Consider the following 25,140-nt stretch of genomic DNA (forward strand, 5'->3'; position numbering starts at 1 on the left):
GGCTGCTAGATGTTCCACAACTTCATGCACTTCTACAACTATCAAAGATTTGAAGTTATGGAACATCTTTCCTACAGCTCGAAGATTTAGCTTCACTGGACATCTAATTATTTCCAACATTGAAGACACAGCTCAAGGATATCCATTTTGAAAATGAAGAATAGGTCAAAGCAGAGGTGAGATGATTCCAAAAGAAACATCAAGCCAGCAAAGGTTGATAGATTGGTAGAACCTCTACTATCTACTACTAATGGCTCACGCAAAAAGTTAAGCAATGAGCGTGGTTAGTAGTTGGAAGGGATTCAATCGTTCGATGCTGTTGGCACACTCTCCCTCGATGAGTCTTTGGACTCCCTGGAGGTGTCAAATAATAATAATAAACACGCACACTGTCCAACAACAAACAGCTGTGAAGAACTTGTTTAGACAGTGGAGAAAAAGATGTTGAAAGTTTTGACTTGGTTATATTATAAGTTAAAGATTAATCCTTTATTCAAGTGTATTTACACGTGAAGTAACTTCACAACTGAGCAACTCATAGACTAATGACTTCACATCACTTGCCTTAGTATCGCATAATGGAAAGCACATATCCTTATGGACATGTATAATGCTATGCATTATGGGAAGGGTCACTACCCAGACCGGTTTCGACCTTTTCAAGGTCTCATCAGTGGGAATCAGATGCAGAAGGGATACCAAGGTTGAAGCAATGCAGAAGTCACATTTCCATATACAAGTAGCCAAAATGTGTTACACCTTATAACTGAAATACTCTGAATTAGAGATAGATGTTGCATTATAGGATACTAAGGCAAGTGATGCGAGGTCATCGGCCTCTACATACAAGTTGCCCAGTTGTAGTAAAGTTACTTCACACACAAACTTTGTTTCCACTTGGATAAAGAATTAAACCAAGAATATAAATGCTTGGCATCTTTAATTTAAAATGGAGAAAATGTGTCAGTATTCAAAGGAGTAATATGGAGTATGAAAATAAAGTAGAGACTTAAAATTATCTTTTGTTAAAAAACAGCCCAAAACATGCAGATGTGAAAATATCCATGGTGGAGTAATTTAACAGAATTTTCTATACTTTTTTTAAGAATTATCAGATTTGCCTAGTATTTTCTTCCGTAGGATTCAGCTGAAAATTTTCCATCTGCTAGTAAGCCAAAGAGTAAGAATTTCATCTTTCAGTAAGCTGATGCAAGAATTTCAGAAACACTAAATAAATAATGAAATAGTGATTAATAAAACAAGTTTCTGGAACAAAAGATGCCTGATAAAGAACCATGATGTATATAAATGGTTTTATACCCTTCTGTCAGGAATGAGCAAGCTGGAAAATCCTAATAAGGACATAGTTGTATTAAACCCTCATAACATTTTTTAAGCCAGGGAAGTATTCGGGAAATTATGTAGTAAGATTAAATTACAAGCACACATTTCAGGTGATTTTAATTCCTCATAATACTTATCCTGTACATATGACAGACATTTGACAATCTTATCACAAACAAATACTATGTTGTAGAAACAGACAAAAGCAACACATTTTTGATGTAACTGCCCAACACCATAATGTTAACTCTGGAATGACACAGAAAAAGTATTTTCATAAGTAGTCTTCCTTCTTTCTTCAAATGGTTAGTAATAATTCTCAGATATTAAACATTGTTTTCTGAGTAATTATTCTGATAGCTAATTGCACTAACTTCATTTCCCTATAGATAATATTTTCTATAACTGTAGCACCAAGTAAATGTTGCTAATACCAACAGCTCAACAACTAGCATATAACTAACTAGGATAGTATGTTGGTTATATGAAACTTGTTTAAATTAGTTTGTCACGACATAAAAAAGTTTAGTTTACATGTTACACTGTACTGGATACTAATCTTCTGTATGAAGATAACACATATTAAAAAACATTCAATTATTTATGACTAAAATTTCCATTTAAAAGTTAAAAAATTACATATGGATCAAATTGGAAGCCTAATTTCCAAGGAATTATAAACTAGAAAGTAATATCATTAGATACTTTTAGGATTTTGAAGAATACCAAATGTTATCCAATTTTGAGAAATCTCTTATATAGTAATTCCATAGATCAAATACTTTTTTCTCTCCCAAAAAAAATTTACTTTTCATATGAACAAAATCACTGATATATGGAAATTTAAAAACAAAATATTTTATACACATATCAGAAGACCAAATTTAACTTTATCAATACCAATTACTGTATGTCAGTAATATTTTTTTTTTAAAAAGTAAACAATGTTTACAGATACCGATTAAAAAACCAATTCTATAATTAAAGTGTTTAATTATAGACTACAGTACAAAAATGCTACCAAATTGGGTATACTGATATCATGTTTCCAATATCAGTTTCAATTTAGTAGATGCTAAAAAACAATATTGCATGCCCACAGTTCAATTATATCGTAGTGCCACATAATAGATGAAAGCATATATTATTAATAAGAAAGTTGAAATTATATAGATTGACATAAGTTATTAATCCACTTTTATTCCATTTTGATTTGAAATATACAATAAAGCATGCAGGACTAAATTCTGTTTAGTTCCATTCGCACTAATGTTATTTAACTTAAATGTTAAGAAATGGTAAATATTTGCTACTAATTAAGTTGTAACCAAGTTGACACTCATAAAAATGAATCAAAATGTAAATTCACTCTTCTTCCTGACAATCAGCCCACTAATGAATGAATCTTACATTAATACAGCAGTTATTTCTGCAATTACATTAAATTACAGTAGAAACAACCAAAACCAAGTGCATTTCATTATAAAGTTGTAATAAGCAACCCAATCTAGTGCTTCTTTTCATTTCAACACGCTTATTATTTTAGTTCATTTTCATCTGTCTTCTGTTTGTGTGCATTTTCTTAAGCAAAATTGGACACATGATACTGATTCCTAATGCAAAAGAGGTAATACAAATACAGTATGTAGAGGTGGGTCTAATTCAGCTCTCTTCCCTAAAATTCAGTCATAACACTGCAACAATTATAAAGTCTTTTCAGAGCATAATGAACACTGATGATTTTTAGGTGTCTAAATTATAATATCAACATTGGAATAAAACATATTTTAAACATTATTCAGAATCCATTTTCATAAATTGACTTGAGAAGTTCACACAAGTTAGATATAATTAAAATCATTAAGATTATTGGATGGAGAGGAGTTTTTAGTACTTTTAGCCTGAGAAACACAAAGCTAGTTAATATTACCTATTGGATATTCTATGTTCAAACATAATAAAGATTGTACTAATCCTATTCATAAAATGGAACAATAATTTGAATAATAAACTATCATGAAATTCTCCTAATTTAATGCATTTTACAGTTGCAAAAGAAACCCATAGTTCATTTCATTGATTTATAACTGGATATGATCTATAAATGCATGCTCTGGGAAAATATACACAAGTATATGGTTTAAAATTTGAACATGTTTCATTTCAAATGATCAGTTATATAAATATGCAATCTGACTTATGAAGACTAAGATTTAGGAAAGTGATTATCTGAAGTTTTTCCAATTTGTATGAACAAACAGATTATATGGAAATGAATCAATTTCAATAAAATGACATAGGATGAACTGCAGCCTTTGTTTTAACATTAACATCTCATATTCAATTAATTCCTCAATAATTTAGAAAGCAAAGAATATGATGATCTTTCCCAACCCCATAGAATAAAAGATGCCATTCCTTCTTCAGCTTATCCTCTGAAACCATGAAAATTTATTTGGCAGTATATTCTTTATTTGCATGACATTATATGGTTAACTGGTTAAGATACTATATTAATGAAGTCTGTCTACACTAAATGTAAAGATATGGATATATTCATATTTAAGCAAGAGCAATATGGATGGTGTGTAATAATGAAACTGCAGAAAGAAATCTCTCATTCTGAGAAGTTCAATCAACAGAGCTATGTCCCATAGCAACAAACACTTAAAAGTCTTAATATACTAAAATGAGTTATATACTTAATCTACAAGTATATAATATTCATAATGAATATTCTTTTTCATTATAAACAATAATAGTGATATAAATTTTACATCAATCATGCACATGTAGGCCAGTCTCAGTTGAACAGGTTCATAAATGAAGATCAATATATTCACCAAATTTTATCATATGATTATGTTTTAAATATTTATACTAATAACCATCCTCTTAAATATGAAAGATATTTATATCATTATATAATGGTATAGCCCCTTTTCATGTTCAAATATTTATCTTCTTTCACACATGCAAATATCTTTATTTGTGAGTAGACAGTATGTTATTTAACCAGGATTGATTAAGAATACGAGAGCAATTTAATGTAGGTGCTGTTTTGAACAGCAAATACTATAGAGCATCATGTATCTGAAACCCCTTTAACGAAAACGATCTAGTATTCAAACTAAATTAGTTTCCGATTCCGTCCTTTATTGGTCATGTCTTATTTTGTAAATGTTTCACCATATCTATAAAACAGTGCTCTTAACAAAAGTGCGATCAAAATTTCATACATATGGATTGGATGTATGCACTTTAGTTTGAGATTAGTAGACAAGGTTAGCATTTCCATAGGCTCATGCCACTCAATTTTAACCAAAGATGCGTGTAAATAACGCTTCACTAAACATTCTGTTTATACTAAAATGGAGAGATTATAGATTTTGTCATTAAACAAAAAAATTCATCAAGGATACAGAGAATTCTATATGACCAAATTCTATGAGTCCCTTATTCTGAGCAGTCATCACAATCCAGATACTTTCTTAACAGCCTGCTTATGCAGTAATTCCAGAAATGTCATCCCACTCTTTTGATATATCATGTGGCAAACAATCAATCAGTATCTTCCTCAAGATCTTTTAAAGAAATGCAATGCAAGAGAAATTTGGAGAGCAAGAACTACATGCTATCAGAAGCTTAAACTTTCTTAGTACAAGCATTAGTTTGCAGTTGCTTGGTTAAGGATTTTTTTTTTTTTTAAATCTTTAAAATGGTAATAATTACCTTTTTCATGTTCTTCATTCAAAATAAAAACAAAAGTGATTTCAAGCAATTTTAAGGTCAAATTGCTGTTTATTGAACCTTTATAACATACAGTGAAAAATAAATACTGCAGTGTCAAACAAAAGCAAAACAAAAAAAGAAGCAAATAATTAAATTAATTATTTTTTATATTCAAAAGTAGGTACCTGATACAGAAATTATACTTCCATTGGAATTTCTTGACACACATAATTTTAGATACAGGATGCTCTACTATGTTGAAAGTTCATTATGATTTTTCTACGAATAGTTTTAAGTAATTTCAGAATTCCAGTACCTAAACAATTACGGTAATGAGGGAATTAATGCTTTTAAGAATATAATATGCAACTACTTAGTGGTTTGGAAAAATAAATATTCCTTAGCTTCATTTTTTTTTAAAAAAAAAAGAAAATAAATGCATTGGTCATGATGCCAAAAGTGAAACTATATTAGAGAAATAAGTGATAATTTTAACGATCAATTTTTTTTTAAAGTTTTTAATTAAAAATGAATGCCTTGTCATTTTTCATTTCTAATACAGAACACTTCATAAATAACTTTCTGGTCTTAAATTTAAGCAGTTTACATTCAAAATACATTAAAGAACACACATTCAAAGCAAAACAATAATAATATACTAATAAAGTAATGAAATTAAAAAAAAAAAGTAGCAAACATTTCAAGTACATAATAAATATGTTGACAAGGTAAGGCAAGTAAATTATAACTTTACATACACTAAACAGTATGCATGAAAAAGTTTTATTAATATCAAACATTTATTATAAATAATCAGTAGAACTATTATTAAGTCTCTAAACATTTTAAGAGTTATCAAACTTTTGCAGTACTATTCCAAAATAACTTTTATATTTATAATTTGCAAATGCTTGCTACAAAAAACACTTTACAAAGCTAAACAATAAAACTACTCAGACTGAAATGTTACCCCATGGATCAAGTGCTCAAGTTTTATAAAATATTTGTAAAGATGTGGAAGTTTCAAACAAAATCTCCACTAAACTATAAAGTTATGCTGCTTATAACCACATGTGAGTGTAACAAGAGAAGAAAAGGGTTTACAATCAAATACTAAAAGCCATGTACTTGTTTTTTCAATAAGTAACCTAAAAGATCATTTTAAATACATATAAGAATATATGCAACATATTTTTCAGAAGTATTTATCAAGAGAAACCACGATTCAAGGGAAGTCTAATACAGATAATGTTCTAAAGCTGCTTTAAGAGAGAAAATATTATGCAGACAAAAAAAAACTCCATTAAATGCAGTTGAATATAAATGGCAGATAATAGTCCCAAATAATATTTCACCGCAAAATCCATAAGAAATCTTAATAAAATTAAATAAGTACTCCAAACTTAGGCAGCTAATATTATTACAAAACATTTAGTAAAAATAAAATTTCCCAATGAATATTTTTTAAACCTTTCAAAGCATACCAAATTACAGAGTTCAAAGGATGTAAAATTTTCTTTATACTCAATATCCAAGACTGAGAGCAGCTACACAGGCTGCAAATATGAAGATAATTAAATTGGTAGTTACATTACAAGACACCTCTTTTTCTTCTTTTTCTTAACTTGAAGTGCTGCTTTTGTAGCCATTTCAAACACTTCACGGACACCTTCTTTGGTTTTTGCAGAACATTCTAAATAACCAAAGGCATTGATTTTTTCTGCCATTGCCCGACCTTCTTCAGTTTTCACTGGTTCTTGCTTCATTTTGGCAAGCTCCTTGATAGTAGTAGGATCATTTCTCAAATCTTTTTTGTTTCCGACAAGAACAATAGGGACATTTGGACAAAAGTGTTTTACTTCTGGATTCCACTTCTCAAGAATATTTTCAAGACTATCAGGGCTATCAATACTGAAACACATCAAAATCACATCTGTGTCAGGATACGACAAAGGACGAAGACGGTCATAATCTTCTTGGCCAGCTGTATCCCAAAGAGCTAATTCTACCTATTTATGAAGTAAAAATAAATGTACTGTATTTTCAGTCTCTCAATGCTAGTAGCATAAATTATGCATTTTCTAATAAAATATTAAAAATTTTATATTAACTCAAACTACTACAACACATAATATAGTAAAAGGATAACAAAAAAAATTTAGTTACCAGGTTGCCAACTGCTACAGAACATTCGATATAGTTCTACAATTTATTATTATTATTTTTAATGGCAGTGTCATCCAAAATAGTTATCTACAGATTTAGAAATCCTGCTGTAAAGATCAAATATAGCATTTTTCAAACCACTTTAGGTCTCCAAGTATAGGATTAATCAGAAACAGTCATGAAATATCAATTTCAAAACCACAGCCTGTTTAGTTGAAGATTAGAGAAATCAGTTGGACAACTAGGTTGGCAATTAAAAACTAAAAAAATAAAATAAATAAATAAAAATCAGAAATCCAATTTGAATATGCTCACTATATATTTCCTCATCTATACAGATACATCCCAGAACATCTTCCAGCAACATCATGAACATTTAAATGTCCACTGGTAGCCGATATTTACCAAGTTAATTTACTCTCTCTTGGACTGTGGATATCAGCATTGGATTGCTTTAATTTTCCCACAATAGGAAGTCCAACTAGTAAATGTACCTCTTAATATTCAGACAACAGCTCCATCTCCACATGGCATATCCTCACAAATGGGTTCTGGCTTATCTGGCAAATACTGTTATTGCCAAAGGCATTTATCTTTCCTGGGTGATAAATGTTTCATCACTTGGAAACCTACTTTACTTAACGGAGGTCCAAAGCCACCAGCTGGCATGTTTAACCTTCGAAATAAGGGTTTCTCCAGATTCTCCAACACACTCATGTAGTTAGTGCAGGACAATATCAGCACGATATAAGGTGACACAATATCGTACTCTTGAATGTGCTCTCCCATTCATGGTCTAGCAGAATAAGTGGCAGGAGGATTTTTCACTAGCTCATTGGGGAAGCCTCCTCATTCATTACTATTAGGGTACAGCAGCAAAGCAGTCTTCTGCAGGTTGGCTACTGGTATTACACAAGACTATTCCTGACAGTAACGAATCAGGAGCTAGTGAAAAATCCTGCTGCCGCTTATTCTTTCAGATCATGAATGGAGGGAGTCTTTGTATGCAAGGTAAACACAGTTGAGGCTATATGCACACACACAGAGGAAAGTGGATTTCCTTGGTTTAGGTGGTATGTTCAAGTCTTTACCCCCAGTATGCCTTTCACTCTTTCTCCACACCCACAAAAAGAGTGTAACGAAAGTCTTACACTGCAGGTTACAAAAATTTCCTGCAATGAACAATTTTAAAAAAATCTAAAAAACCAAACCCAATAAAAGCAAAAATGAAATATTCTTACCAAAAAACTTCCACATTCACCTTATTAACACATGCAGCTTTCTCATCAATAGAGTGCACCACCACTTTAATATGTTCAGTTTTCCTGTCACAAGAGCTGTGCTTATGAATTCACCAGAAATGACATCCCATGCCAGCAAATGCAAACCCTGGAATCATCTCCGATTTGCCTTGGCTCAAAATTTCCTAACCAAACTATGGCACCATTTCTTTGTCACTATAGCTTTCCAAATTGTGATACCATTCTAACCATCTCTAAAACTCAATCTTCTACTGATGAATACCCAAACAATGAAATCATCTTGCTTGAGAACTTCAAATTCCTAACTCAAACTCAAACTGGCTTCCCCCTTCTCTAATTTCACCAATCAAGCAGGCAGAGATGCCAAAGTATTTGCCATTAGCAAATGACCTAACAGTATTTACCCACCAAAATACCAAACAATCCTCACAATTCTGGCAACACCTCAGACCTTTTTAACAAGCTTTCCTTCCAAATATAGTAGATAAGTTTCTTGTGACAACTCAGACCACAACCTTATCCAAGTTTCTTTCACTATAAAACAACTTTTTGCAGTATAGGCCGAGTGTAATGCATTCCCACTCTCATGTCTTCTGGCATTATAAAAGTGCTAAATGGGATGACCTTCATAACATCTCTCCTTGGTCTAACTACTGTTTTCATTTTTCCAAATGTATGCTCAGACAAAATAATTCTTATTAGAATGAAGACATTCACCCCTCCCCTATTCTGGCCAAATTATCCACTACTATTGCCCATTCAGTTTCCACTGCTCATTCAAGAATAATACTGTGGAGCATCACCCTTCTCTAACTCTTGCACAGATAACCAAAGCAAAACAATACTCTTCCCATTTTACCAAGACTACTCCCTGCCACCCAATGTCTTGTCAGAACACTCCTGAATAACTTGGACACCAAAAGTCATTTGGTCCTGCTGGTATTCTTCCTATTGTGCTTCAAAACTAATCACCCCCCCCCTTCAATCTTATCAACTCAAGAGACAACTAACCTACAGCATGGGAACAAACTTATACTCAGCCCATTTCACAAAAATGTGATGTCAGCCAACAAACTACTGTCCAATTACTCTTCAGTTCTCTTGAAAACTATAGATGAAGTCCTCAGCAGCTTTCACTACTCAGAGGCCCACCAGCTAATTAGCAACCAGCAGATTGGATTCAGCCACTCTTGATCCACAGCTGATGTAGCTTTCAACACTCAACTTTTAACACAAACCACAAAAAAAAATCTGGACACTCACATGGTTGCGTCTGACATTTCTAGGGCAATTGAGCAGGTGTGGCATAGAGATCTACTCAGCAAACTAGCAGTAGTATAGTCTACTTATTCCTCTGCAATGAGTTGCTGGCTTGCTCTCTGGTTTTGCTACATATCATGGCAGATGGTTTCCTCTTTTCAGATTTTGTCACCAATAGAAGAGTAGCCCAGGGCTCTGTGGTCTCAACTCTACCTCCTGTACACTAATCTCTCATTAATATCAAATCCTATTAATAGTGATCACTAATTGAGAGTACAAACCATTTCTCTTCATCTGACAAACCTATTATGGTATTATTACACCAGATCATAAAGGTCAAATTCATATATTTTATACGGCACCTTTTCTGGGTTGTTATAAAGTTCACATTTAGAAATATTCTTACAAGTTAGTGAATGCAGTGGTGATGCTTCCTCGATGTTACAGATTTTGCAGTTGAGGAAGGCTTTTATGTGACTGCTAAACTTGATTGGTCTTGTGTGACCGCTCTTGAGGCAAGAGATCATGGTTTTGGCACAGAGATTAAACTTGGAGTTGATGGTTGCTCCTGGCTTTTCTGCTGAATACCAGTGGTGAGTCATGTCCTATAGAATCATTCTTTTTACATTTTATTTTTGAGTAGTTTTAAAAAGATCAAAATCTGTGGTATCACTTGATGTTGCAGCCATTATTGCTATTTCATCTGCAGTTTCATTTCCCTTTAATCCCACATAGGATGGAATATATTGGAAAATTATTTTGGAATCCTGATAGTTTGTTTATGTTTTTTGCTATGCCTCTAAGTATTTCCTGATGGCTAGTGTAGCAGTTCTATACTGTTGGTTGTTTTTAGTTCTATATTTTGAGAACCATAGAAGAGTATGCCATTCCCAGATGCCAATTGGATTTTTGAAGCCATCTATGTAGATCTTTATTGAGTCAAGTCCATATTTCATTATATTTGAAAGAGTTAATGATCTCAAGATTTCAGGGTTTTCTAGGCTTTTTTCCCTCATGTTTCTCTATTTCAAAATTAATAACTATATTTTTCCTGTCTTGATTTGGAGGAAATGTTGGATAGTTGGCTATTTTATTTGGACAATCCAAGGAAATTTTATTTTCCATGATTTCATACATTGTTGATTTTTTTCTTTATTCTGTTTGTTGGTTGTCAATTTTTAAAAAGTTCACTTGTTCTATGAGGTGCAAGGTTGGCTCTTTTTTCTACAAATTTAATAAGATTTTCTTGCCAACTAATTTTTAAAGGAATAAGGTTGGATTCGAATTCTGCTATTTTTCCAGGAGTTGTATTCCTTAGTCCATATATGATTCTAGCTGCATTTTTCTGAATTTTTACGAGCTTGTCAAAACTGGATTGTGATGTTTGCATCCAGATGGACGAAGCATATTCCATTATAGGTCAGATAATAGAGGTGTATGTGACTTAAGGTTTCAGCATCAGCTCCCCACCCTCTACCAGAGATACTTTTCATGATATTTAGTCTTCTTTTTGCTCTGACTGCAACATTTTGATATGTTTATTGAAGCTAAGTGATGGATCCAGAGTGACTCCTAGGCATTTGGGGTTTCATTAAATGTAATTAGTTGATTGTTTAGCTTAATCTTTGGTCTCCACTTTCTGAGGGGGTTATTAATGGTAAATACACAAATTTCTGATTTAGTAGGGTTAATTTTGATTTTTTGGTTTTCACAGTATGTAGATAAACTTTCAATGCCTTTGTTTAAGTAACCTTCTGCTGTTTCTAAGTTGTTATGAGTTGAGAATAGGACCGAATCATTAGCAAACAGACAAAAATATGAAGAAACAAAAGATTGCCAAGTTGCTAAGTAGATAGAAAAAAACAGTGGGCTCAAAACACTGCCTTGAGGGAGAGGGAGTTCCTGTCTTATTTTCACTTTCTTCAAAACGGCATTATTTATTCAATTTCTTAGAAAGTCATAAATCCAGTTTAGAACTTTATCTTGTATTCCAATATAACAAAGTTTGGAAAAGAGTTTCTGCTTCCACACCTTGTCAAAAGGCATTGCTACAATGGTGGATTTGGTAGGTTTGATCTGGAAGTTATCTTGAATTAACTGGGTTAAGTAGAAAAGTTCATCAGTTGTTAAGAGATTTCTTCTAAAGGCAGCCTGAAAATGTAATATACTATTACCTAAATATAAAGAGCCAATAGGCTTCCTATTGGCTCTTTATATTTAATCCAATTTAAATAATGCAATATACTATTTTTGTTTAGATAGCAATTCAAATGTTGGGACTCAATCATGGGAGGGAACTCCACCACATACATCTTGTCTCCCGCTACACACACAGCTACCATCAATACCATCTACTGCCGACGTCTACCACCAACATTATTTTTTTTTTTGTCTGTAAACATGCTAGGTTTTTCACAGGTAGGATTCACATTAAAAAAATAAATCCAACACACAAGCCTGGAAACTGAACTTTTTTTTTTTTTTTTTTTAAATTTTTTTTTAAGGCTTTATGTTTTTCACTTCATTTTTGCAAATAGAGAAGAAATATAGAATTGGTAATTCTTGTAATAGTAATTTATAAATAGCACATTAAGATATTTTTCAATGATTACATGTAAAAAAGATATTAAAATCTGTTTCAATTCTTTGCAATAGTAGAACTTCAGTTTAAGCATTGTCATAACAAAAAATAAAAATTAATAATAATAATAAGTTCATCCAATAAGCACCCAAATATCTGAGAGCTTTGTGAAAGTTACAAGAAACTAATCAGGAGAGCTGTCAGGAGTAGAGCGAATACTGTAGCTTTGTAAGAGGACCTGAATAAATATGCTGACTGAATGGGTAAATGAGCGGGGATATTAATTCAATGTTTCAAAGTGTAAGGTTTGAAATTTGGGAAACAAAGATGGGATGTGGAATAGAAAATTGATGGAAATGTCTTGGAAGAGGTAGAGGAGATAAGAAATCTGGAAATGGTTGTAGACAAGGACCTAAAATTTTGGGGACATGTTACTAAAATTGTGAGGACAACACAGCAGATTATGGAAATGATGCAGAGGGCACTGACTTATAGAAGTCAGTATGTTATGATTCCCTTGTATAAGGCTTTGATCAGGCTACTTTTGAATTACTATGCACAGATTTGGTCACCTGATTTTCAAAAAGATGATGTATTGGAAAGGTTCAAAGATGACTGACTAAGCTAGTTTCTGGTCAATGGAATGTTGGGTATGAAGACAGATTGACAAAATGCAATTTGCAGAAATTGGTGGATAGGAAGAGGAAAGGGCTATGATTGAGGTATATAACCTGTTAGGAGGTTATTACCAGATTAATGTCAGGGAGGTTTTGAATAGAATGGGTGAAGATAGGAAGAGAACAAGAGGTCATCCCTGGAAGCTGTATAAGGAGAATGTGAGCAAGGGGATGAGGAGAGAGTTTTTGTTTTGCATGAAGAGTGGCGAGTGATTGGAATGCATTGCATGGGAGTGTAGTGAGCACAGAAACAGTGAATATATTTAAGGTGATGATAAACTGTGTGTATAACAGTGGACCTCTCATAATAATAATAAAGCAAAAAAAAAAAAAAAATTTTAAGTCCAGTTTTGAAAATACATTAACGGCATTTTCTTCCAGTGATTGTTATAATAACTGAGGTTGAAGTAGTACATAATCTGATAAGTGATTATACTGAAAAGCTCTGATGCTCATCAAGGGTTGTGTTTCATATGAGCAAAAATTTGCTGTATTTAAATCTGTATTAGTTTATCAAGTCTCTTTAAATGTTGGTTCGATATATGTTTACCAATCACATTGCTTTTTAAGTCTCCAAAAGTTATACAAGGCTAAAATGGCTTCACCTACTCCCTATAAAAGGAATAAAAAAAGGTATTGGCTGATTTTTTTGGATTAACTCTGCATTTTAAAAATTCATTTCAGAAGTGTTTTTCCCCCCACTTATAATTTATAATATAGCTGATTCCTGAAGTTGAGTTTGTATTCATCATCATCATCACAAGGATTTTTTTTTATGCTTCCTCATATTCTCTCTCTCAGATTTACAAAATGTTATTTCTTATTATCCACAAAATGGTTTTGATTCTCTTAATAGAAGTTTGAGTTTACTATTTGGATGTAATATAGCAATGGAAATGAATTAAACATCACTGTTTTGCACTTTTCTTCCAGGAAATGGGATCTATCTTAATATTGTACAGTTTAATTGAAATAGAGGCTGTCTTTTTTAGTCTATAGGCATTAATTGCAGATACACTTCCAGAGTCATTTGAGTGACCAACTGGTTATTAAACACAGTTTGAAATTCTGTTTTTACCTATTTTAAGAAATGCATGATACAAGCATGTTATGTGAGCAATGAACATTCTTGATAGAATATTTATAATGCTCAAACCATACAGTTAAACAAGATGATATATTTTATGAAGACTACTTCTTACCAGTCTATGCTAATTTCACCACTTTTAAAATTGTCATTGACAGCTTTCAAAATGCTCTCTAGTTATTTGTGAAGTCAAATGGAGAGTAAAAATAGTTTGTATATAGAACCTCAATTTCAGAACCTCAATGTCAATACATCTGTGGGATTGGATGGTATACCAGCTCGTGTCGTACGTGAAGCGGCCAAAGAATTGTCAGTGCCCTTGACCATTATGTTTAATTTGAGCCTCAGGACTGGGTCAGTCCCAAGGGGGTGGAAAGAGGGGAAAATAGTTCCACTGCACAAAGGTGGTTCCAAGGCTGCTGTTGAAAATTACCGGCCAATCAGCATAACAGGAATCATTATCAAGGTCTTAGAGAAAATAGTCAAGAGGAAAATACAAGATTGGATAGAAGAAAATGGGATACTGTATCGGGGACAGCATGGTTTTGTGAAGGGTAGGTCATGCCTCAGTAACTTGCTCACGTATTATAACACAGTGACGGCTGAACTGGATAAGGGTAATGGGTTTACAGTGATTCTGCTGGACCTTGCTAAGGCCTTTGACAGGATACCACATGGAATTCTAATCAGTAAATTGCAGCATATGGGAATGGACATAGGGTTGGTGAGATGGATAGGAGGGTGGTTGACGGAGAGATATCAGAGAGTGGTTTACTCAGGAGTAGAGTCCACAAGACGGCCTGTGACTAGTGGTGTACCACAAGGATCTGTTCTTGGACCACTGCTGTTTAATTTGTTCATAAATGATATAGGAAAGGATCTGAGAGGAACAGTTCATTTGTTTGCTGATGATGCGAAGTTGGGTAGGGCAATAGTGAATGCAGATGACGTCAAAATTTTGCAGGATGATTTGGATAGATTGGAGGTCTGGGCTAGGGAGAATGGATGTCAATTTAATGTGGCAAAATGTAAGGTTATGCATTTTGGGGTGAAAAGATGGGAGGCAGTTTACTGCATTGGTGGAACCGTGCTCCAGGAAATTGATGAGGCACGAGATTTAGGAGTGTTGGTGGATAAGGAATTGAAATTTAGGGGACACATTGCAAAAGTGGCCAAATCAGCTCATCAAATCACTTGGTTGCTGAAGAATACGTTGACAAGCAGAGACAAGCAGGTTATTGTTCCTCTGTATCGAGCCTTGATAAGACCTCATCTCGACTACTGTGCTCAGATTTGGTCACCTAGGTTTCTTCTTGATGGGGAGGAGGTGGAGAGGATCCAGAGGCGAGTGACCAAGATGATAGCAGGTCTGTGGAATGAACCGTATGAGAACAGGTTGAGGATTTGTGGGTTGCAAAAATTGGTTGATAGGCGGAGGAGGGGAGATATGATTGAGACATTCAAATTACTGAAGGGTTTCTATAAAATTAATTCAGAAGATATTTTTGAGAACAGGGCTGGTTGTGGGAGGACTAGGGGACATCCATGGAAACTGGGCAAAAGTGTGGTTAGTAAAGGTGTTAGAGCTGGGTTCTTTACTTTTAGAGTAGTGAATGAGTGGAATGCGCTCCCTGAGTCTGTGGTGGATGCTGTGACAGTGAATGAGTTTAAGGCGAGGTATGATAGATACTGTATGAATGTCGAATAGTTGTGATGAATATGATTTGGGGCCTCCCTCGATGAGTCTAATGACTCCCTGGAGTTGCCCGTAATAATAATAATAATAATAATAATATAGAACTATTATACAATAGTTTTCTAAGTTTATTCTTCTCAGTTGCTTTTGATATCATGATATTTAATCTGGAGATGTTTAAATAGAGACTGCAATTTGCATATGACACATAGTTGTGGAAAGAACAAGCAAACTGGATGCTGTTGCTTTCTAAGAGCTCAATAGATTGTCTTGTAGACAGATGAATGAGACTACCAGTTTAATGTCTGAAATTTGAAGGGCAAGATAAGACTGTATATTCAATCTATATAGATGTATTGGATGAAGTAAAGGTGATAAGAGACCTGAGAATAATAGCATAATGGCACAAAGGATCTGAAATTTAGGGCCAGATTGCAAGAATTCAAGATAACACAAAGGAAACAATGAGAAAGGTCAATGTAGAAATTAACCCTTGTAAAAAAAAAAAAAAAGCTGCTCTTCTAGTAAGATCCATTTACAGATCTGCTTTAAAACCTACTAAAACTAACTCATACTGGTTCCTGCTCAGCTTTTATGTTGACTCCGCCAAGTCACTTGCCAGGCACCTTCCTGATATTTTATTTTATAAACCCTAAATCGAGATTCATAACATTTTATGCCCACCCTCAGACTTCCAATATTTCTTCAGACTCCAAATCCAGAAATACATTAGACAAGAGGATTGTCTCCTTATATTGAACCCAATACCAGCATTCACTTGAGTCTCCAATTTCTCTGTATGGTCTTTCAGACTGCATAATGAAAAACCTGTCACTTGTGTATGACTGGTGAACTCATTACTGAAAAAGTCCTTTTATTAACCAGAAATGTTCCTCACATCAATAACGAGTCGAACTTCGGTCTTTCCCAGTCAAAGGGAGCACATATACATAATACATTAGTATCATGGGTGGACTAACTATTTAGCCCAGTAAGCTGGGCAGTAGTCTCACACCAGCCAACAAAATTCATCTCCATCAAATTTTAGGAGTGTCATAATTAAGAAAGTTTTTGGTGGCAGGTAAATTTCACTGCACAGCATGAAACTACCAAATATTTTGAAAGCTTGAAAAAGAGCACCATGGTTGGTCCCTAGACGTTTAGTTTTTAAATATATCTAAACACACATATTTGAAGTAAGAAGATAGGACTTCCAATGATTATGAGGAATTATGACTGAAGTAAAAATATCATCCTAAAACAATTACTTGATGAAAAAAACAGTTGTATTTTGATAAGGAAGTTAACTTTTTGGCTACCCAAACAAACTGAAACACGAAAATCATAAGAATTTTATTATTATTATTATTGACACCTCCAGGGAGTCCATAGTCTCATCGAGGGAAGGCACCTACTCTAAAACACTGTCTCCACCACTCAATCCACCAACTACATTGAAACTGCAACTACACCAACGCCACCTACCACCCACCACCACTAGTATTTTCACCAACATCCATGCCCACGACAGGATTCGAACATGCAGCCTTTTTGGCTGGAGAGCAGATACGCTAACCACTCAGCCAACCAGGCTGGCATTTAAGATAGATCATTTAAGATAAACATCAACAAAATAGAACTGGCTGAAAAATTAAAGAAGTAGGAGGTTAACATATTTGGTGTTAGTGAAACAAAGACAAAACCAGTTAAGATGCTTCAAAATAATTACAAGATATTATATTCATGCAATAATCATTGCAAAAAAAGAAGGAATAGCTATATTCAACACTAAACATTGATAATCTTGAGCTGCAGGGCAGTTTCAAGTAGTGATTGGATGAACATCAAAATGAGGAAATAGTTTTCAGTTACAGATAATTAAGTTAAAATTTTTGTAAATACCAATTTACTGGTAGAGCCTGTGTAGCTCAGTGGAAGTGATGTTTGCACTCCTCGGTACTAAACTGCCCGAAGATACACTTAAGTTCAAGTCTAGTCGCTGACTAGAGGAACTTTTTCTAAGCCCTTTTTTTGGACCAGTTCCGAGTTAGTCAACTGCTGGCATGGGTTTTTTGTCTCAGTAACTCAGGTATTCTGTCCTATAAACTCATGAAAATCGACCATAGAACTCACATTATTTCAGACAAAATATTGTGTTAAGAACCATGGTGACACTTGTTGAGCCATCTCTTCACTGCAGTCTGCTTACATTAGTGACAGCTTTGAGCCGGCTATCTTTGATTGGCTACCAGTGGGGACTGAACTGTCCAAAGTTAAAAAAGGCTAAAATGGCCTCGCCTACTCCCTATACAGAAATAAAAGGCATTAGCTGATTTTTTTCATTTATTGGTCATTTCTTACATTTTCAAAATCTTATATTGAAAGAAGTAATACATAAAACAGGAACAAAAAAATTATTCTAAAGAAAAAAAAAAAGCATTGCTTATTTCAAAACAAGCTGCAAGTTTAAAGATAAGGAAAACAAAAACATATATAACTCATTTTTTTTTTCATTTTTAATTTAGCGCCCTTTATTAAAATCCGTGCGTAGAAAACACATTGAGGCTCTTGTACCCTAAATGTGACCTAAACTTCATACAAATTCACCTGAAAACAGAAAAAGATCTGTTTTGACACTTACTGGTTGACTGGTCATTAGACAATCAAAAGCCATTTTAAAATATTTTCCTCTATTTTTTGGATAAGAGAAAATTTTTCTTCTCGAAAATACATTTCCTTTCTAATGACTTATGTGTCTTTAGCACTATTTTGCTTTTGAGCTGGATCTTCACAGGGCTAATTTAGCTATTTTTCTTAATCGCAAATTGATAACTCAGCTGCTGTCAAAGGAGCTGAATCAGATTGTAGCATCCTCAGACACAAGTCACTGACTCCAGCCGATTTTTTAAAAATATTTTTATTATAAAAGTGTTCCACAAGTCCACGATTATCTCTGTTATTAATAATACCACAAATATGCAATAATTTCATAATTATCATTCAATTTCTTGGAATCAAAATAATATTCAAATATCATTTTGTCTTTTTATTCTGTTACATGCACTATCAGTACATCTTTAAGTTCACTGCTTAAAAAGATGTTTTGATGTTAGTTCAAGTACAAATTCTGGTGTTATCAGAATATCAGAATTCATCAAGTACAACAGCTCTAAACCATTTAGATTACGATTAAATTTCTGAACAGAATATGGGAAGAAGGAAACATTCCACGGGAATGGAAGATGGCAATAGTCAAACATATTCAAAAAAGGAAACAAAGGGATTGCGAAAACTACAGAGGAATATCCTTATTAAATACATGCTATAAAATATATCTAGATATAATGAAAAGTAAATTATCACCACGGGCCGAGGAAATTATTGGAGAAGAACAATGCAGCTTCAGGAAAGGAAGATCTTGCACAGATCCCACATTTACACTCAAACAAATTATAGAAAACACAATAGAAATTAACCTGCCAACATATATATGGCCTTCCTAGATTATGAGGAAGTATATGATCAAATCAACAGAACAAAATTAATCAATATACTATATGGATTGAAAGCTCCACCTCAAACCACAAAAGCAATAGCAAATTTAACGGAAGAAAGCTATATTAAAATTAAAATTAATAATGAAACAACCAAAAAATTAAAACCAATAGAGGTCTCATTCAAGGAAGTGGATTATCACCAATACTCTTCAATATATATATATATATGAAAAAAAATTTCAAGAGAATTGAGGAAAAACAAAATCATAGGTATTAAAATAGGAAATAAAGAATTAACCAGCCTATCGTATGCTGACGATCAAGTTATTTTTGCTGAAAATGAAGACCAATTACAGAAAAATCTACACATAATTGAACAAAACCATATAACAGTATGACATGAAGATCTCAATAAATAAAACGAAATCAATAGCATTTCAAGGTAAAGAAATTAAAAGATGCAAACTAGTCATCCACAACAAAGTAATAGAACAAGTGAACAAATTTAAATATTTAGGAAATTACATAAGCCCCAATGGAGAAATTGACATTGCATATAAAAAGCAAAAATTCCTAGCAGTCATTGGAACAGACACCTCAATGAACAGATGTCCAGAACAACCCAAATAAAACTATATAAAATAATAGCTAAACCAATTAGGAAATATGGCAGTGAAACATGGACTTGAGGAGAACGAGATAAAAGACAAGTGCAGAGGCATAACTAGGGAAGGGTGGAGGAGACGGTCTGCCCCGGGAGGCACTTTGAACCTTTTTGAACTTTTGCAGTTAATTCTAAAATGCAGTCTCGAGAACTCATTTCCAAATATTGTAATACTACTGTGAATTTTCCTCACAATTGCTGTAGGTGTTGCTAGTTGTGAGAGGAGTTTTTCTAAATAAAATAGATTAAGAATTACTTTTTTTTTCATCATAGAAGCAATATAATGCAGTTTGCATAACACCTGCAATGTGCCTTTGGAACTTTAATCCACTGTCTACCACTGCCCCAAGATCCTAAATCTCAAGCTTTACCAATACAGTAAGTAGCCTTATATACCTGTATGCCAAAGTTGCATTTATTTTAAACACCTTGTATTTATTAATATTAAAAAACTATAACCCCATTCAACTGCCTAAGCTAAGTCTATTCAAATCTTCCCTGATGTAGAGAATGAACATCAGCAGTACTCAGGGGCGCACCAGTAGTGTCCGGCACCTGTGTGCAAAACTTTAGTTGGCGCCCCTATCTCCCCCCTCCCCCTCCAATAAAAAAATCACTTTAAAAAAACATTTTTAAAAAATATTTCCTCCTCTTTGGCACCTTTACTATCCTGGCGCCTGCATGCGCTGCACACATTGCACATATGGCTGGCACGCCCCTGGCAGTACTCTTATAATTCTACCTAACTTTACATCATCAGCAAACATTTGAAGATCCCCAGTCAATCCACATGAAATATCATTAACAAATAAGTTAAATAGTAAAGGTCCAAAAACAGAACCCTTAGGCATGCTACTGGTCACCCTCCTTTTTTCACATAATGTGCCATCATACACGACATGCTGGAATTATTCAGAATGCCAAATCTTTGATCCATCTATCCAATTCCCATCTTCTGCAGCTTATACATCAATGTGTCATAAGGTAAATTATCAAATTAAAATTGATAATTTGCAAAGTAAAAAAAATACAACACTGCATATGAATTTCCCTTCTCTAACACATTCTTCACCTTATCATAAAATACAAGATTGTTAAAGCAAGACTTCAAAGACCATACTGACCATCATACAGAATCTTATGTCCATTAGCCCAGTCCTGTAGTATTCTATTCCTAACCAATTTCTGCAGCACTTTGACCACAACTGCAGATATACAGACTGGTATATAACTGAAAACTTATGTTCTAGATCCATACTTGTATAGAAGTACTATTCTACCTTCTTTCCACTCCTCAGGAACCTGCCCCACTCAAGTATTTCATTGAATAAGAGATTTAGGGTATAACTTTTGCACATTCCTTAAAAATGTGATGATATAACATCCATTCCCAAAGCCTTATTAACATCTTACCCAAACAACACTTAATACACCTCTGATTCATTCACTTTAATTGTCCCGATATTTGCCTCCCTTCTGCACAGCATCATTCACACCAGTATGAATGATGCACTGATAGTGTTCATTAAATAATTCCACTATCATTTGCCATGGTTACTTTGCTACCATAACTATCCACTAGTGTCAGTTGCCATAATTATTTTTCCTTTTGCTTACCAGATAGCATAAAAAGTTCCTTGGATTATCTTTGACCTGACTGATCAATCTCCACTCATTCTACTTTTTCAACCATGCTTATCACTTTTCTAGCCTACAGTTTATATTCATTATCCACACGTTCACTACAAAACTGTTTTGTACCTTCTCCATAGCTTTGTTTTTTGCCACACTGCTTGTTTGATTTCACTGTTCATCCATCTCACTTCTACTCTATTCAGTATTTCATATTAGTTGTCATTTTGTATAGTGAAAAACACCTCCCCCATTCAAAAAAAAATAAAATATAAAAAATAATAATAATAATAAAAAAAAAAGACTACACTGCAAGCTGTAAATAAAAGCTTTACTGGAGCATTAAATACAGCACATAGAGCTAATACACTATATTTAGCAACAGTAATTACAACTAATTTATGATACTGTATAGTGAAAAAATTCTTGATGACTGCCAGTCAAAAAGGCATTACTAGTTATATCCCCCCCCCTGCAACCCTCATTTACTGATTTGCTTATTTGTTCTAGCAGGGTTTGTGTTAAATACCGAGATGATTAACTGGGTTCAACCAATATACTCACCCATTCACAGCTCAGCAAGAAGCAGACTAAGACAAAATATTTTTCATTTAATGAAAAAAATAACTAAATCTTTTAAAGAAAAGACAGATGCAGCACCACTAATCACTTGATACAACTCCTACTCAGCCATATCATTAAAAAAATGAAAGGATCAGGACCAAGTTATTTTTTGCTTGGCAAGTTAAATTTTGCATAATTTATCGAGTTCCGATTATTAGCAAAAGACCACTATGGAGTCAAATTCTCATTGTGGGAGTCCCCATTGTGTGGGTGTCTCTCTCTCCATCTCCCATGCACATACACACAAAAAAAAAAGATAATTAAGCCATGCCTTAAACTTCTGATATTTTTGCACCAAGCACAATTCCAGACAATGCATTTTACTGATAAATTTCTCTCTCCATGAAAAAAAAAAACTGCTCTCCAACCATGCTTGTCACTTTTCTAGCCTACAGTTTATATTCATCATCCATATGTTCACTGCAAAACTGTTTTGTACCTCCATTTTATAAAAATTTTCTTCCACATTGATCTGCTAAAAATTGATTATTGACATATCTATCTCAACTGCAACTCATCCTAGCTGTTTATGAAGATCTGGAAATGGCACTCCCTTGATAGCTACTTCAATGTGGCATTCTACAAACCAGAAACTCTTCTGTTAACCCTTTTCACTATATACTTATTCTCCTTGCATGTAAGGCATCCAAATCTGCACACAATCTCTGTGAAGATGTCTGATTAGGGCTTTATACAGTGAACTGTAACCTCTTACTTCAATGACATAATCAATGTGAAGATTTCACACCTTGAGCAACAGTGTGACTCCTGAACTTCATGGAGTAGTGGTGAAGTCAGACCTGATCTCTCATCTCCTCAAAATATTTCTTCTAGCATTTTTTAAAGCATTTTAGCAGTATACCCAGGTTTCCTCAACTTTAAAACATGAACTTATGTCTAATTCAGGCATATTCTCAAATAAAAAATAAAATAAAATCATCACAATATCCTGATGTCAAAATGCTGAAATCTTAATTGTGCAAATCACAAAAGAAAATATAATGCAATGATTTTTTACAAGTTTTATTTTAAAATTGGTCATCAAAATTCTGATATGTACCCTCAAGGGAGGCACAGAATATTTTAGACAGTAGTGTATGATTAAGCATACTAATTTATTATTAACTTTCCTCTAGATATCCTTTACAGTATATACTACTGTACAAGATTGTGGTATCCTGTATATTAAAATTTATTATGGTGTAATTTTTAATTGTAATTGTGTTAGCTTCTTACTGTTATGTGTGTAATATAGACGGTATATCATATATAACAGTAAGAAGCAAACACAAACATCTGCAAGGAATTATTATTTGGTTAGGAAAATCAAGATATTCTGATTTCTATCCAGAGAAACATTTAAGACAGAGTAGGCACAAAGTAGAAATTATTTTTGTTTTAAAAATCCTGCAATTCAAAGCGCATTATTCAATTTAAACACTGGGCGTATTACATATTTTTTTTCAGTAGCATATATTTGGAAATATATATTTCTTGTGTTATATTTTCAGAGAACGAAGTCATTCTGAAAATTTCTGACACTTGCTTTTTTAAGATAAAAGCACAACAGAGTGATACCTAAACATGTACTCCCCTAGTCAAAATGTGGATTATTAGCGTAACATGCAGTATAAACAAATTGACCAATAGCAGTAATTAAGTTTTCATTATCAGCTATTCCATTATTTCTCTGCAGTAATGTGGTTTTAACACAACATGATGCGAAATTTTAATGTTTCGTATTACGCATGTAAATTCAAAATATGCTAATATCTTAAATATTTACCTGCTTGCCATCCACTTCAATATCGGCAACGTAGTTTTCGAAAACGGTGGGAACATAAACTTCAGGAAATTGATCTTTGCTAAAAACTATAAGAAGGCAAGTCTTACCACAAGCACCATCGCCCACTATAACAAGTTTCTTGCGTATTGCAGCCATTTTTAAGGTTTCTGCGTTTCAAATAATATGTAAGACTTCCTCCACAAGTTAAATTTGCTCAGAAAATGATAATATTCAAGACATACAAGGCAAAATTGAAACCACTCAAAAAAGATATTTCTAATTTTATTAATATAAGAACGACTAAAAAACAACAGCCTTATGTCAATTCTTAACACCACCCTCCATTTAATTCAAGAAAAAGCCATCTTTATTGAAGTGAAGGAGAGAAAATTTCGATCTCGCCCTCTATTAGCAAAACTAAATATAAACAGATATTATTATGAAATGGCAAAACAGATATTATTATGAAATTATTTCTATTCACCAATTATTAAATAATTATTAAATATTTTTAAAAACAATTATTAAACAATGTTTTAAACAATTTGGTGAATAGAAATAAAGTGTTTGTAACTGCACTCTGACAGTTAACGATACCATTAGATTTGATAATATTAAATAATTTACTTACATCATATCGGCTAATTAAAAGAGTTCAAAAATACAAGTCGAAGATATAATCAATTAAAAAAGTTGATGGAGAAAAGAAAGTTAATGAACTAAGATTAGATCTCAAACTAGATAGTGTGATAACTAAGAACAGATGTTTTTCTTCGGTCTTATCATGTCTGTGAACTTATGCCCTTGTTAATAATGTTCCTCCATCATATTTCTGTTGTGGCAGCTGAAGCTTTCTCCAGTGAAAAACCAGATATTTTTGGGATTTGATTCAGCCATCTTGACCATCGACGTCTTTTTCTGATTGCTTCTACCTTGCTATGCATCATCATCATCATATTCTTCCGATTATCATTCTTCCTTCGAGATATGTGGCCAAAGTATTGAAGTATTCTCTTATCGACAACATCATTTAGCAGTTTTTTGATGTTCAGTTGTGAAATGATGCTAGCATTAGTTCTTTTTTCCATCCGTGAAATCCTCATCATCCTTCTACAACACTACATCTCAAAGT

General features: G+C 33.4%; 1 protein-coding gene across 1 annotated transcript; it reads right to left on the reverse strand.

The window, feature by feature from the left end:
- Window positions 1–1,444: 1,444 nt before the first annotated feature.
- LOC150104702 (ras-like GTP-binding protein Rho1) lies at window positions 1,445–24,373 on the reverse strand. The gene is made up of 2 exons (XM_090395284.1): window positions 24,009–24,373; window positions 1,445–7,085 (listed from the first exon to the last, which is right to left on the reverse strand). The coding sequence occupies exons 1-2, from the start codon at window positions 24,162–24,164 to the stop codon at window positions 6,663–6,665; spliced, it is 579 nt and encodes a 192-aa protein (XP_090251410.1). The 5' UTR covers window positions 24,165–24,373; the 3' UTR covers window positions 1,445–6,662.
- Between the last annotated feature and the right edge of the window lie 767 nt (window positions 24,374–25,140).

The sequence above is a fragment of the Typopeltis vanoorti genome, chromosome 7 (assembly GCF_054136105.1).
Source record: "Typopeltis vanoorti isolate ZY-2024b chromosome 7, IOZ_Tvanoo_1.0, whole genome shotgun sequence".
In the NCBI taxonomy this organism is placed as follows: Eukaryota; Metazoa; Arthropoda; class Arachnida; order Uropygi; family Thelyphonidae; genus Typopeltis; species Typopeltis vanoorti.

Bases quoted from the DNA above. Each gene is read 5' to 3' on its own strand.
- LOC150104702 (XM_090395284.1), bottom strand. From the start codon at position 24,164: ATGGCTGCAATACGCAAGAAACTTGTTATAGTGGGCGATGGTGCTTGT. The intron at 7,086-24,008 runs GTAAATATTTAA...CTTCATAAATAG, and splicing joins TTGAAGTGGATGGCAAGCAG to GTAGAATTAGCTCTTTGGGA.